At 30.1% G+C, this 17578-nt stretch overlaps 2 protein-coding genes across 2 annotated transcripts; both read right to left on the bottom strand.

Moving 5' to 3' along the window:
* Nucleotides 1–5153: 5153 nt before the first annotated feature.
* Nucleotides 5154–14621, bottom strand: LOC111034579 (adhesive plaque matrix protein-like). The gene is made up of 5 exons (XM_022315862.1): nt 14489–14621; nt 13634–14158; nt 7969–8405; nt 6015–6213; nt 5154–5892 (listed from the first exon to the last, which is right to left on the bottom strand). Exons 1-5 carry the CDS (start codon nt 14498–14500, stop codon nt 5317–5319), a joined length of 1749 nt encoding a protein of 582 aa, XP_022171554.1. The 5' UTR covers nt 14501–14621; the 3' UTR covers nt 5154–5316.
* Nucleotides 7649–9058, bottom strand: LOC111034582 (cuticle protein 19-like). The gene is made up of 2 exons (XM_022315866.1): nt 8676–9058; nt 7649–8405 (listed from the first exon to the last, which is right to left on the bottom strand). The coding sequence occupies exons 1-2, from the start codon at nt 8685–8687 to the stop codon at nt 7962–7964; spliced, it is 456 nt and encodes a 151-aa protein (XP_022171558.1). The 5' UTR covers nt 8688–9058; the 3' UTR covers nt 7649–7961.
* Nucleotides 14622–17578: the final 2957 nt, after the last annotated feature.

The following is a 17578-nucleotide window of genomic DNA, read 5'->3' as shown; positions in this document are numbered from 1 at the left end:
TTATTTTAAATAAGACATTCCTAGCCTATAAGGCTATCTACATCTATGGATAAATAACATAATTTTTTTGACTAATTTTAACATGATATAAGTATTTACAATTACAATTAAGAGCGATAATTATAGTAGTGACTAGTTATTTAATAGCATTATCGAATAAGATCGTGCGGGCGACCGCGTTTTAGTCGTCTTTGAGGTGGTGGACGTAAAGTAGATTAAAGTAGTTTATTTTACCAGTAATTAAGTAAGATATTTTTTTTTTTTTGAAAACATTTTTATCATACAATTGTTTTAATAATTTTAATATTATATATATAATTCCGGTGTATCACAGTTAGTCATAGAATGCCAAATTATGTCCTTTTGAATAGTTGTAGATTTATTTTTGTTATGTTTTATTTAAACGGATTCTGATACAATTTTATTGATGCTGTTTTTGATTGTCAACAAATAAAAAAATGATAGGCGATTGTAAACTACTCCCTGTATTTTTCGATTTCTAAAATGGATACAGTAAATCATGCTCATAATACCTAAATGACCTTGAATTCTTTGATGTGTATTTTAAATCCTGCAGTTCATTTATTGGTAGGTCAGGTTAGGTTACAGTTATTACAGGCTAAAGAACAGAGTCCTAGAACTTAACGTGGACTTATTTACTGGGTTTAGCCAGAAAAAAAATAAAGTTATACGAAAATGATAAATTATCAAAATTATACAGGATACAGTTGAAACAATGTAACGTTTGAGTGTAAAAAGGTGTTAAGCATTTTTGAAAACGATGGCAGAAAACAATTATATGACTGAAAAAATGTAAATCACAACCATGAAATATATATTTAAAAATTAATGTATCTAATTATAAAAATAATATACCTACTGAAATGCATGCAAGAGATGTATTGAGTTCAACTCACTAGGTGTAAATGTATGTATGAAATTTATTGGTTTTTTATTGTGTATAAAATGTATTTACAATTTTTCCCTTGGCCGAGTGCAATTTACCTTTGACCAAAATAACACCTGCAAGTATGATATTTATTATTTAATCATTTTTTAATTTTTATGTATTTACGCAATTATATACTTGCGTAATAAAAGTGAACTTGTCACGAATGGAAAATACGTCAGTGGTACAGTTACCTACTTAAGTATGGGTGGTTACAATCGATAATTCATAAATATACAGGTATGTGTTATTTAAAAGTGTAAGTGAAACACAACAAATTAAATGATATGAAATTGAAGAATAAATTATATTTTTTAATGTTTAAGGAAGCTTTTGATATAAATACTTATCTTCTTTTATATTTGTTACATTTTGTTTGTGTCTTAGAATAGTATTTTATTATAATGGTTAATCATGGAATGTATAAAATAAACAGATTAAAAATAAATCAATCAAATTCATTTTTTGAATTACAATCAAGTTTTATTTTATTTTACTATCTAAAACCAAACAAAATATATATACTATATAGGTAGGTATAAATGTACAAAAAAATAATTGGTAGGTTATGTAGGTTATTTAATAATATTATGACCTTGATTTTAATATTAGATTCTAAGCGGAGCGATGAATGTATTGATTTTACAATGATGTGTGTTTTTTAATTTTTGTGTTAGTCATCATGGTTTGGGGCGTTAAAAGTGCTTCGATTTTCTTAACAGCAACTTTTCTGGTAATAAAGTGAATGTAGTTGGTGCGTTGGTTAGGCCAGAATTTAAAATTACTAATAGTTTTTAAAAACAACAGGAATAACGAACAAAAAATTAAAGAAAAACGGAAATTTTCATTCAAACCAGTTTTCGACAAGATCAATTTTGGTTTTTGGTGTAACTCTAAAAAAAATGACCACAGATACATAAAATGTTCACTGAATATTTGTGTTAGCATTTTCTATACACCATACAATTTTCCAAAATATTTCGACTCTTGTTAAACTATTCGTAAGCATATGACATTTTCGATACTTTTCGTTTTTTTTACTAATGTCGATAAAAAATTTTTGCTACTCAAGAAACTTGAAAATGTAATACAAAGTGTCTCGTAAGTCGTTGTTAGTGGAAATTACAAAAAAAATTGAACTTAAATCCACAATTATTTTTTTATGGGCGTTTGAATTAAGAATTTTGACAAAATTCGTAAAAACCACGAAAGTTAGTAGATTATATTGAGTTAAATATTCATAAATATTTTTCTTTTTACAACTACGATTTACTATTTTCTACCAGAAAGTCAAATTAAATTTTTATGAGCTTTTAAAGTTGAAATTTTTACAACATTGTATGTTCACTGGATTTCTCAAGTATCGATTTTCTTATTTTGTTTTAATTCAAAAACGAATTATTTTCTACTCTTGAAATTCACACCATATGTTTATTCCATCATTTCATATACTTGATGAAATTAAAAAATAATTTGACATTTTTTAGCTGTTGAAGGACATTTTCAATTTTCATTTTATTTTTTATTTTTTTTCTCTAAATGTCAATAAAATATTAGTGGTTGGATCAAAAAGCATGGACATTTAATTCAAGACTCTTGATATATTGTTACAATTGCAGTTGAAAACTATTAAAAATACATTGTCAAGGTTTTTATTATAAATATTTAAAGTTAAAATGTTGACAGTATTTTTATCATCAAAATGTACGAATAATTTTATAGGTAAAATGTTGTTTCAATTTTAAACTAAGGGTTAAAAATGTTAAACCAACCTTGAAAATTAAAAAAAAATTTAACAAGTATTTTATTCTCTAACCAAAAAATCTAAAAATAAACATAAACACAGCTTTTTTATAGTTATTTTAAATTCAAATTTATACGAAATTACATATTAACACAAAGAATAACGATTTTTGGTATTTTTTTAAATTTTGTTCCGAAACAGACCAATTTTACTTAAGTAAATATAATATTTTTCCCGCATCACTGATAATTTAAGAATAATATTAATTCGTCTTTCCACCTGTATAAATTATAAATAATAACAATATAAAATATTTTTGACTGACATACAGTCTCCGTTTAGAATCATTTTTCGTATACAATGATATTATTTATTGAATTCAAAAATTTAGTACCAGCCATTACAGCGACCTTCTAGAGTCTAGACTACTTCTACACCCAATGTACAGCAGAGCGGCATCCTTTTACCTGTTTTCGGTGTTTTGGTTGAAACTTGAAAAATCTAAATCATGATACCTACACTAAGAAACCTACATGAAGAAATTGAAATATACAAACAAAATTTAGTCCAACAAATGTAAAAAAAATAACACGAGAATAAAAGATACATGAATGTTTTGTTTATAAAAGTATAAAAAAAAAAAATCAAATTAATAGTAATGTGACCATAAAAATTCGAATACAGCAATAATAAATCATAATTGAAATAACATCATCTGTATGATGAATACGAAAAAAAAAACATCCATAAAGATGAAAACTAACCATATCTAATATTTTCAAAAATATATTGTAGGTACCTACAAGAAAAGTATTTTTGTTTAAACAAAGCACACATTTTTTGATCACTTATAGTTGTTTTTATAAAACTCTATTACCGAAATTCATAATAAACCTATCGGCTATCTTTTTTTTTTGTTTTCGAATAAGCATACGGCCATGGACATATTTAATGTACACACGACCCCTAACGAATAATACAGCTCATTGCACGTCCACATAATATGAAAGCATTACTTATATAGTGGCCGACATGGGAGCTAGGTTGAACATTATTTTTCATCACAATAAAGTACCAAAACATAAATTAGATAGTTATCTGAGTTCAAGAGCTATACAGAGTGTAACAGAAATACCTCACAAATAAATATAAAAAATTGATAATTTTATTGTTAAACGCATGACACAAATTATGAAAATTATATGGATACTTAATAATTTAAGAAATATACTTGTCAGGTTTGAAAAAATTATTACGTTTCAAATTCAAAAGATTTTGCTTTTGTCAAGTCCTACAGTTACACGTTATAGGCATTCGTAAAATGCATTCATCGAATTATACATGTCTAAGTATATCATAGTATACTGAATACTGAATTTCAGAAGTATATAATTAAAATATGATTACAATTACAGCACTCATGGCTATACATATACACAGTATAATAATATTTTAGCATCGAAAAATATTGTGGATATTATTGCGAGGGTATATTTTTTTCAATACAAAAATTAGTTGGATACCGACATATTAACAGTTGGGCTGACACAAAATAGTTTGATCATGTTTAATCAAAAGTATCCCATGAATAAAATAAGGTATTTTAAGCAGATTACTTTCGATATGGAATTGTTATTAACTTATTGATATCATAACTCGTTTGTATAATTTTAACCAAAAAAAATTATAAACAAATAACGCACATGCAGTAGTCGAAGTGGCGGGTGGGGGGTATCTCTCCACCTTTTATAAGTTTCATTTTCTATAAATCCTCTTATTCTTTACTACTGTTTAAGCGATGCATGAGAACTATATAAATTATGTAAGACATTCCTCGACTTATTTTAAGTCACTTCAACCACTAAACGCGTGTAAGTGTTATATTTCATTTATTATACGTGTCTATGTTATAACTTAAATAATAAAACAAATCAATTCAATTATAAAAATGTGCCAAAATTAATTCCTCGCACACGATTTCAAAAATTAACATATTTACTTAGTATGCAAATCTAGGAAATCGTTGTAACGTATTTTTAGGAAAAATTATGACAATTGTTGCTGTTTGAGAAAGAAATTAAGATTTCGTAGTAAAATATTTCTTGTTTACCAATAATAGGTAGTGTTTTTCTAAATAATTATCGCTCTGCTTTTGAACGTTAGCATTCTTCAACAGCTGACCACCATCAAGTCAAGTTCGATATTATTATTTACATTTCAATAAAATTTAGATATTCATTTAAGCATTCACTATATGTGTAGTAAAACGTACACACATAAACACATATTATTTTTTGTATATAGGTACATTATCAATACACATATAGATCTTAGAAAAATTCATTTCGATGAACTGAAACCAACAAAATTGTAAAAGTTCCAGTCCCCGGTCTAAGATGACGACGATACGACGATGGTTATCGTCAGAGGTATAGGAATGTGAAAATAAAGTACAACTGATTTGTAATATAAATCAAATAAATAATTTAATATTTATTTGACAAATAATTTAACAATTGAATAAATTAAACATGTTCGGGTGATGAGAGAGTCAAATTAACTAATAAAATGATTAAAGTAACCATTTATAGTTAGATGTTGATGGTTTAGCGTTGGCTGGTGCTTAGTAAGAGTGAGCTGGTGCAGCGTAGGCTGGGGCGGAGTAAGAGTGAGCTGGTGCAGCGTAAGCTGGGGCGGAGTAAGCGGGCTTGTAGGCTGGTGCGGAGTAAGCTGGTGCGGAGTAAGCTGGTGCGGAGTAAGCTGGTGCAGAGTAAGCTGGTGCGGAGTAAGCGGGCTTGTAGGCTGGGGCGGATTTGTAGGCTGGGGCGGATTTGTAGGCTGGTGCGCTGTATCCTTGTCCGTGTCCTTCGATTTTCTTGACTTCAGCGTTGAAACCGTAAGAGTCAGCGGTGTAGTCGACGACGCGGGTGGAACCGTCGGCTTCCAAAAGGCTGTAAGTTCCTTTGACGTTGCCGTATCCGTCGCTGTGCTCAGATTGGCTGTGCACATCGTAGGTGTGTGGGTCGTTTACGCTGTATTCGAAGCTGTAAGGTTTTGGGGCGTATGTGGGTTCCGGGGCGTATGCCTTCGGTGCGGAGTAAGCGGGCGCCGAGTAAGCGGGTGCGGCGTGATGGGATGGGTAAGCCGGGGCGGCGTATTGGGCGAGTGTGGTGGCCACACAGGCAGCGAATATGATCATCTGAAAAAAGAATAACGAACATGAGTCTTACGAACTAATATCATAATACCGATGCGATTGCACAGACGAATCGATTGAAAATTTTCAAATTTACACGTGTAGACTGTTCATAATTTTCTTACCTTAGCGGCCATTTTTGGTGTGTTGTTTGGATTAATTGATTTAATCAAATGAACAGAACAGAAGTGACTGGTGATTATGCTCATCGACTGTGGGGTATTTATACAGAAATATCGAAGGTAATTTTTCCCTCCATGTTTCATCGTTACCAAATTTAATTGACAGTAGACCGGTTGTTTAATGTAGTTCAATTTTGTCCAGTGAAATAATTATTCAACTATTATTAGACTACATATTACCAGGTATGATACAATTTCATAAACTTGTTGAAAGTAGGTGTTATGTTATACTTATTTATTTTGTTTCCCTTGAATTTTTTACATGTAGCTTAGGTATTAAATTTATGTTTATACACATTTTATATTATTTTAGGCCTTATGATAATTTTTGGCGTATTCATATATGCCAAATTTTGACGATTTTATCACTAATCTTGTTTTGATGTTTATGTTTTATTCGTATTTAAACTTAATTGAATCAATTTGCAACAAAATAAAAATGTTTGCTGTACTGCCTTATTTTTGTTTATAAATATTTTTTTTCCTTATTAATGTATACACAATCTTTACGAGTATGAGCTAATGACAATAAGAATGACATTTTGAATGAAAAAGCCACCTACTGATGACACTTACGTCTTTTAATTATTTTGTTTTAACCCTATTTCTTTTTTATTTTTTGTTAGAGATTAATTAGGTTTCTGCACCAAGTTTATAAATATAAATATCTTTCTATTTGACTTTTAATTTACATAGGACGATTATGATTATGGATAATAATTAGTCATATAAAGTTGTATCTTGTATCTTGAACAAAATTAAATCATATATGGGTAATTCATCTATCTGTGTTTGATGTTCTGTATTCTATAACTTATTTTGTAACATTATGGCTTTTAATTGGTTTTTGGACAAGCTAAAAATTATTTGTAAATATTATTGTTTTAAAAATGTATTGATCACTTTCACATACCTGGATTGCCAGCAGTGCATTTTCAGAAGAGAGTTAGTTTGTAATTAATCATGCAAAAATATGTTGTTGAGGTTGTATATGCAGGCTAATAGGAAGAAAATACAAGACTTAAAAAATAATATTTTTTATGAACTCAGTTATAGTTATATTATAAAAAAATACCATATTGACACACATTTATTGTTTTCAAATATCTTAATTCACTTATGGCTGTAATACCAATATCACATAACTATTTTTACCTATGCAGTTGAAAACATATTCTCATGTCTTTCTGTTGTTTTTTGAAAATAGTTTACGGTGAGCTTTTATTTTCATTTTTATTTTAGGAGAAAATCTAAGGTATATATTTTATTGGAGTAGACTTTTAAATGGTAATACATATAAGGTGGAATGTACGGCACATATTTTTGTGAATACAGTATTTGTGCACAAAATAACATTTACCATTTGATCAATGGGTGTTGATAGTTGGTTTTGATTACTACTTAGTACTTACAACGTGTTATAACAATATCAAAAGCCGCATATTCTTATTTTCTGCTACAATATATTATTATATTGTGTCAATAGTTTAATAATAATAATAATATATCAGGATGAACTGCAGTGGATATATAAGAATAAAGTACCAATAAAATAAATCAACTACAAATTGTTTTCAGATAAATCGTAGCTTATAATTATTTACAAGGTTTTACTAATAGTAACAATCTTAAAATGTACGAACCGCTCTAATGACCTATAACTATATGCGTATGAGTATAGGTACGTGGACAGCAGTTATTATAATATAATATTATAGCTATATAGCTGCAGGACGTGTATAATAATAATGTTCGATGAACTATTAAAATATATATTACATATAACATGATGACTGAATATGTGTCAGCAGCGGCGCGGCCGGAAACGCGAGCGGCACTTGGATTAGTCGGAGACGAAGGTCGTGCGGCGATTGGCCCTCACTCTCGCTCTCAGTACGGCTTGTCTGCTGCGGGTTTGTAAGCGGCGGAAGCGTATCCGCCTTCCTTCTTGACGACGGCATTGAACCCGCTGTTGTCGTCGGCGGTGTACTCGACGGTGCGAGTGGAACCATCGGCTTCCAAAAGGCTGTAGAAGCCTTTCACGTTACCGTTACCGTCGCTGGACTCGGCCTGGCTCTTGACGTCGTAAGTGCTCGGGTCGTTCACGCTGTACACGAAGCTGTACGGCGTCGGCTCGTTTGTGGGTTCCGCCGGCACGTATGCCTTTGCAGGTGCCACGTGATAAGCTGGTGCTGCGTGATAAACAGGCGCCACCTGGTAAGCGGGCGCCACGTGGTAAGCGGGTGACACGTGGTAAGTGGCGGGCGCCGCTGGGTAAGCCGGTACGACGTATTGGGCCAGGGCGGATGATAAACATGTGGCGAGAACAATCATCTGAAACAAAAAGTGAATTAAATCTCGATTTCGATCATGACAGATTGAATATTGTAAAAAAATACTCGCAACAATGTTTCAACGATATTCTATTCAATTACAGCATTGTTAATTCATTCTGTTTATGTATTATACATTAATGTGAAAATACCTGACCACAAAAACGAACATACAAATAATACATAATAATCTTAGATGGAATCTATTCTGACGATACTAAAATGTGTTGAGACACTTATAAAAGTAAATTGTTTTCAGTTTTTACTATACCTTGGCAGCCATTGTAATTTGTTTGTAATGACTGTTTGTGCTGGTAGACTTAAGATGTGCGTTTACAATTATCACGAGAACTGTCAACTGATAAATGGTGTCTCCAACGTCTCTGTATTTATGTCGAATGCTCACACATTGTCTTGTCCCTCCAGACTTTTATTTCTCCACGTACGCACGAACCGGTCGTACCATAAAGGTATTTTTTGTTAGGTACGTATAATATTGCAAACATTTATATTCCTTATAAATATGGGTAAAATTAAGTAATCTGATCTATAAACACAGAATAAAATAAAATATTGGATGCTGTAATGCATTGAGCCATTTTCTCAGTCTATATATTGTAACATCTATAGCTTATAAATATTTAAAATATTATTTATGTCTTTAAAAGTAGGTGCGTTTAAAATTGTGAGTTTTATAAATGCTATTATCAACGTGTATATGATGACAATTCAATTTAAATAATTTAACACACACATACTAACATAAACGCACTTTATACTTCAGAATTTAGTTATTAGGTAATTATTATTTTTATCTTAATAGATTATTACCTGCATAATGTTTTTATTCGTAGAAAAAATCTACACATAAAAACTATTATTGTGATAGAATGAAAAAACTTTATCCAAAGGATTAACTCTTAAAGTCATCTTAGAAGAGCATTAGCTCTAAAATATTAGAAAACTTAAGTGTATACACATTAATACTATGGAATAATGACTAATGTTGTCCTGACGTATATGTAGCATAATCTAACGACATTAAAAAATACACAGAAATTCCACGTTTAAAGACAGGAAAGGTGAAAACTTATTAAAGAAAATATTTTTCAAATGCCAATTTAATATTTATGAATTGCTTACAGTTTGACGATAAGACATCATGAATGTATAATTTAAATATATTATGACATATTATGCAACAATGACACCATACATTCAAGTGTTTCTTTTTATCATTCTTGCACAAAAAAAATGGGGCGAAAATGTAAGGAGCACACATTTGCATACAAATATAGTATCTTGTATAATACATGTAACAATATATAAGTAAATTAAATTAATCCACAAGTGTAAGTGAATTGTTTCAATAATTTAAGTGATTAACGTTTACCCAGACGTCTTCCTACAATTTAATCAGTAGATATTATGCAGACATACAGAGAATATATATTATAATAATTTACGATTTTAATTTACTTATTTAGTAGTCATTTTGATGACTTTATTGTGCCTGTATAAATTTTTTGTGCATCTCAACTTTCTTTTTCTCGCACAGTAAATTGTTCTATGTAGAAAAATGGGATATTTCTCAAACAATGTATTTAAATAAAATACCAGCATTTGGAAACTTTTTTCGGTTAAGATTTCTGTTTGGTTAAAAACGTATGGGCAGTGATGGGTACAGTGTAATGATCAACGACATATATTTGTAAAAAAATATTTTTTGAACATAAGTTATGCAATCTAATAACTTTCAACAGTTTAACACGTATTCGTATTGTAATACTATTAAAGTATTGGATAATGTACGTAAATAACTTTTTGATGTCATAATAATATCAATTGATTACCCTACGATTTTACACGAAACAAAAACTACAAAATGTTAGAGATGGTCGACTGTGTTTTATAATATGACACAACGTCTATAAAACTGATAATATTATTTTTTTTCATCGTATGGATCTCTTTAATTTTAGAGCTTGCAGATGTATTTTTTACAAAAAATAAATTGTTGTCAACGATACAATTATTACACATTGCTGTTACACCTCCATTTGTTTTATGGTACCATTCACGCCCCGTAATATTGTCACTCGGGGCGATATACTTCTTTGCGTCTGTTAATTAAATTTTAAGAACAGCAGCAGTACATGGGACGTACCTTCACCATTCACGCGTGATATTAATTTTAAAAAAAAATTGTACACAGACATAATACATATAAATTACCCATGCGCTACACATAGCGGAGAAAAAAGTGTAACGGCTAACGTGTTATAGACATGCGTCTGTGTGAGCAGCTGTGTTATATTCGCAACATATAATATTATATAGTTTGTCGTATCGACTACAACCGATAATGTATATATAATGACACTATATTACCTATATCGCTTACGCCCCATTTATGTATTATTATATACCGGTTGGGCGTCAATCATATTTGACCGTTTTTTTTTTTTTCATTTTCTTTAAAATAACAGTTCGACGCGATCCAGCTACCGACCCGCAACGATATAATATATTATAAGACAAACAAACTCTATGAGAAATATGACCTCAGAGTGATCAAACGAGTGTAATGTGCAGCGCTTGTATAATTTGCTATTGTGTAATATTAGTACGTACGAGCATGATGACGATGAATGGATATCAAATAATCATAATGTATAATATAATACACGCGTTAGTCATTAAGTAATAATAATAATAATATGCGTATGTGTATAATAGGTACCTATATAGCATTACTATATAGGTTAGTGTGGGCGAATTAGTGTAATCACTTATAGAATTAGTCAAGACGGAATTTATACGGGATTGGTTAGAATCTGTTTACAAAATATGAATAATAGACCAAAATGCGGATCCGAAAATTGTGCATTACGTATTATCTTTAAAACATTATATGCTTCTAGGTACCTCGTTTCGACTTAAATTTAACAGAAACTTTACGATGTGACAGGCGAAATCACTAATTGGTAGAGGGGACGGAAAGGAAAATTGTTTTCCCCCCGACCAATAAGTGCAACATAGATAAAACAGATTCATGTAAGATTGTTTTTTTTTATTATTATTTTTGAGTACCAATAACGAGTAAAATAACCCAACACAAAAATAATTATAGAGGATAATGTTTTTGAGAGTTTGGCATATCGATTATATATTTTATTTGGATTTGGATATTTTATATTCAGCTTTTAAAAAAAGATGTAAAAATATGCGTACATTTAATTGGTGTTCTGTGATAATATAAACCTTGACAAACCAATATTATTTCATACCTTTGAAAATATTATTCTTTATAATTTTTGTTATAATATTATTTAACGATTACTCAAAAATGTAATAAAAATAGTTTTGCTTGAATGCGTCTGTCTATGTGGTGAGTGGGCTGGAGACTGAAAACAAACAATGAGCTGACATCGTCTAAAATTTAAGTATCAAATATTTTTTCATTCTAATCCGGTTACCTATATACGGTGCACAAGGCGGAGACAATGTTGATCAATCGTGTAACTACTCTTACTTTGCCCATTTAGGACAAAAATGTAGCATATAATTATATTGTTATGCAACAATAATTATTACCTAGTTTGAAACTAATTAAATAAATTAGTATTTAAATGATGATTTTATTAAAATTCCTAAAAAATAAGAACAATATCAAATATAGTGAAAAATAAAGTAATACTTGTGAGATTTAAGTACATAGCTAGCGTTCTAATTCAAAATAATAATATCATTGATATCTACAAAATTAAAATTGTATATGCATTTAGTAATAAAATTTGCTACAGACATAGTAGCTAGGTGTCCATCTTCATAACTTTTTAGTTACTCGATTTCTTTAAAAAAGACACAAACTTTGCTGAAACTTAAATTATATAACAAAACTATTCTACTTATGTATAATGGATATTTTTTTTTGATCCAAAGCGCAGAAACTATGACCTTTAGCTGCTTGTGATAGAAAACGGTTGGTTTGAAACACGTACTGTATGTAAGATTTTACTACTAAAAATCCCAGGTGGTCACTCATCCGGAAGATAGCAACGCTATCCGATGAGTACTCTCACTTGTAAGCAACTAAATGTAGACACCACACGCCATAATACATAAATTAATATATTGAAATATATATGCTTTAAATTTTTATTTTATTACCATTTATAAGTTTGTAATTTAAAAATATTAAGTCTTAACTGACCAGTAACCATATAATATTACAACTATTTATAAAGGACATAATATATTTTGTATAACTTGATTGTATCGGAAGTTACATTTTATGGAAATGTAATTAACTACACATTATAATTTATTGGTTTCCAATTGAAAAGCATATCCTGAATAAATTGTAATCGTATACATTCACTATATGCAACGGTACTAGTTTTGTTCGAGAATAATTCAATGCAACATAATTCTTACAGTCTACTACACAATACTGTTATGACTTGTATAATATATTATTTTAAGTTCTTAAAAACATTTTTTTTTAAATTCAAAGTTATAAAAATATTGACTATCAATATGTCATAACTATTTTTAAACTTCAAGTGAATAAACAAAATAAATACCTACATAATGCAATTTATTTGACATTTGTATCTCATAATACTAAGTACAAATTATTATTCATTATTTAATTAATAATGCACTTTATGTTTAATGAACATTGTGCTTTTCATTTAAGTCATTTTCAATAAGTAAGTACTTAAACTTATCATTTTATGTAATATTTTATTCATGGTAGATTAAAAAGTTTAGTTTCCATATGAGCATAACAAACATCATAATATACGCTAAACTAAACTTTATCCTATAGTTTCAAGTTATTTTGCATTTATTTGTTGAACACTGAATACACGAATTCAGTAAAAGTACCAAAATGTCACGAAAATGCTTTTTAGACCTTATGCTGGTGGACGAAGACGTGTAGTATTAAAATATTACCACAACATAAACATTAAACAGTTAAGCGATGAGGATGGATACTAATAAACAAAACACAGCGATATTCAATAAATACACATTGATATATATATTTACACAATAAATACATTAGTCGTACCCATTGTCTTATATTATATTAATATGGCATGGTATGACTTTGCAGCCACGGTTCAATATGAACGCGATGGCCCAGAGGTACACGAAGAAAACATGAAAAAAAGAGGTGAAGAAGAGAGTCGGATCACATGACTAAAGAAATGTTTAGTATGCTGGTTTGTATGCTGGCTTGTAGGCCGGGGCAGAGTATGCTGGTGCTGGGTAAGCTGGGGCGGCGTAGGCTGGTGCGGAGTAAGCTGGAGCGGCGTAAGCTGGCTTGTAGGCTGGTGCAGAGTAGGCTGGTGCAGAGTATGCTGGCTTGTAGGCTGGTGCAGAGTAAGCTGGGGCCTTGTATCCACCTTCGTTCTTGACGACGGCGTTGAAACCGTTGTAGTCGTCAGCGGTGTATTCTACGGTACGGGTGGAACCGTCGGCTTCCAAGAGGCTGTAGGATCCCTTGACGTAACCGTTGCCGTCGCTGTATTCGGATTGGCTCTTGACATCGTAGGTGTGTGGGTCGTTCACGCTGTATTCGAAGTTGTATGGGGCTGGGGCGTAGGCGGGCTCTGGGGCGTATGCCTTTGGTGCTGCGTAAGCGGGTGCTGAGTAAGCTGGCGCTGAGTAAGCGGGCTTGTAGGCTGGGGCAGAGTATTGGGCGAGGGCAGAAGCCACGCAAACGGTGAAGATGATCAACTAGAACAAACGAAAAAAAAATTGTATTTTTTATAAAAATATTATCAAACAGTAAAACTAATCAATATAGGACGACGACGAGAACAAAAAGATCTGTACTTTCAATTAAATAATGTTGAAAACAAAGAGACTTGTTATATTATGAATAAAAGTGATCGACATTTTAATTTTTAAATATGAATGTATCGCAATAAAGTTCGGTTGACGTACAAATTGAAAACAAACTAATCGACAATACGGAATCATACAACACATTTTATCTTAGACCCGAACATATTTTAAGATTGAAATATTATTTTGAATAACTGTAACGCGGTCTATGTTTCTTACCTTAGCGGCCATTTTTGTGAGTGTGTTTGTGTTCTGTTGAGATACTAGACACTGAAGTTTATGGAATGAACTGAGTGATGTTTGGATTGTGCCGACCGTATTTATGCTAAAAGTTTAGGGGGTTATCAAATAATCCCTCCCAGACCGTAACGCGTGCTGCTACCGTACGTGGGTGTGCAAAAATACTAATATGGCGTAAAGAAAAAAAATAATAATAATAATAATAAACAAGAGCAAACACAAACGCTCACACGCGTATACGAGAGAACCTTCACCTGGTAAACTGGTCCAACGCATTAAAAAACCACTCCCAAACAACAGGTTTTGATACAATATTTATATCTATATATAGGTCGAGTGCACGTGAGTTACTATATATTATATTATATTATTATATTACAAACGCACTACATACGTCGTTGTCACCGTGATTGTATTTTCTTCATTGTCGGCGCGAAGGCGGTTTACGATGTTTTTCTTTTAACCCTAATTATTACGTGCGCGGTACGACCGCCTCGGGGAGAAATATTACACGCACGCCGCCGTGTGCGCGCTCGATATTTAGAATATATGAACCGAAAAATAATAATGCAACGAATTGCAACCGTAATATTATGTACGATACACAATATTAATGTGTCTGATAATTAAAAAAAAAAATACTAAATCTTGATGCTTACTGCAACCATCCGCCCGTGTTGTAGTAAATAAAAATCTACTGTAATGATGAAATTAACATGTTAATATACATAATAATATAATGTTATTATTATCACGTAGAGGCAACTATACATAATAATATAATGTTATCGTGCAATATAATGTATATATTTTTTAATTAGTTTGGTCATAAATTTATGGTTACGGTAACATTCATATCCCGTGGTAATATCGTTTTCGTGTTGCGCATATAGGTACATACATTCCAACGAGGAATTTAAAATATGACAATAACGTCTTTGAAAATATTCGATCGTCGCGGGGATGGCCACCAATATCTGCCACGCCGATGGCCCACTAGAAAATTGGAAGGTAGATAATGCACAGTATTATAATATAATATTGATGTATTACCACATAATAGGGTTTTAAATACTGTCGTGTTTAATATTTCAATAATGCGTAGTATTAACAATAATATTGTGCCCCGCATTATTTACGAAAGAGAAAGTAGAGTATTTAGGTGCCTATTATAGAAGGATTATACCGTAATTATAATTCATTTGTTTGTTTGCGTATCAAAATGTTATGGTAACATTTGTCGTATTAGCATTTTTTTTTTCGTTGTTATTATTCTTATTGCTTACGTGTTTTAATATATAAACTATATAGTATATATAGTATAGGTATATAGTATATACATTTATTTATTTATAACAACGCATACTTACGATCTTATATAATAATCCACCGATATAATATATTGTTATGGAAATTCGGTTGAACAATAATTATAATTTATTATAAGTGTAAATAATAAAAAAAATGTACAAACCTACGTACGTGGTACACCTATATACTTTCCACAAAATTATTGTTTAACTGTATACATATATGTTTTTATTCGCTATATGCTATTACGACGTCAGACTTATACGTACATTTAAATACACTATAACTTGCAACTGTTTCAAGCAAATAAAAACCGAAATATACGTATTTATTTTATAGTCACTTTTACGATATTAGGGAATGATTGACATAAAACAAATTTAATTATATTGGAATTTAGTTCAGCATAATTTAAATTGTAAAAAATAAAAAAAGTCATCAACAATAATATTAATAGTATAATATGATTAAACATATCAATATCGGGTTAAGATAAAAATCGTGTGTCTTAGCCATAGCTATTTTAAATAAATAACGCTTTTATTTTATTTTTTTTTTTTGATACACCAATCATATTTAGGTACCCCCATTTTTTTTACTTTAATCATAAAACAGATACATAGGTACTTTGCCTTTGATTTTCAAACTATCATAATCCCTATATCTTTCTTCCTTGTATTATGGACTTGTTGTCTTTAGTACACAAAGTAGAGTAATTCAAAAACTAATATTTCGAATTTTGATTTCTGTACATTAACATTTTTCAACAATTCATCTGATTAAAATTTAAAACCTAACAATAAAAAGTGCATCTGATTTTTAAAAAATAATTTGGTATTGCAATAGTGCTATAGGTCACTCCTTACATGGACTTTAGGCATTGGTTATAAAAAAAATTTAAAAAATTTAAATTTGAAAAAAATAGGTATGATTGTTGAATTATTATGGTTTGTATGTAGATAACATTAATTCTTAGTTATAGGATACATATTTTGATCATTTTATAGTAATTCTTCATTTAACAATAGTTAATTATAAATAATTGTAATAACAATTACCGTAATGGTAAATGGTATACTGCATGCATACCTATCACCCATTTTAATCATCACATGTTAATAAGTTTTATGAAAGCTCAATAATGATAAAATAATTTAATTTGTCTTATGTATAATAGGTATTTAAAAATGTGAAAGATGTAAATTAAATTAAATCATCTTTGTTATTATGAAAAAAATTATATTCCTAACATTATTATACACATTGTTGACATATAAAACACTTTTTAATTTAAAACTATTAGTACGTTTTTTTTAAAAAATATGTTTCTGTTCAAAATCTGATAATATATACGTATATATAATATGATATATGCAGTATCTCTAATAATAACACTCTATTATACATTTACTTATTAGTTGAATACTTGTATAACGTTTCGCAGTTTAAATGTAGAAAAAAATTGAAAATGATCGAAGCAGCTGAGAACGCATTAGTAAAATAGTCCTCATTGGTCGTTAGTACGTTGGACAAAACTGTTATGTCAAGTCATTTATTTTCACTTTTGAATAATAGAATAATTATCAATATTACCTTATTATAATAATAAAAATATTCTGATTATTTATTGTAGGAATATATTATATCAATATTAAATTTAAAATGTAATACAGATTCAAGTTGTTATTGAGTCGAGAAACTAAAATATATTTGAAACATAATTAGGGCAGATTGAATAGAAGTAATGATGGTTTTTTT

Source organism: Myzus persicae, unplaced genomic scaffold (genome assembly GCF_001856785.1).
Source record: "Myzus persicae strain clone G006 unplaced genomic scaffold, MPER_G0061.0, whole genome shotgun sequence".
NCBI classification, from domain to species: Eukaryota; Metazoa; Arthropoda; class Insecta; order Hemiptera; family Aphididae; genus Myzus; species Myzus persicae.
This window is presented reverse-complemented; position numbering and strand designations above follow the sequence as displayed.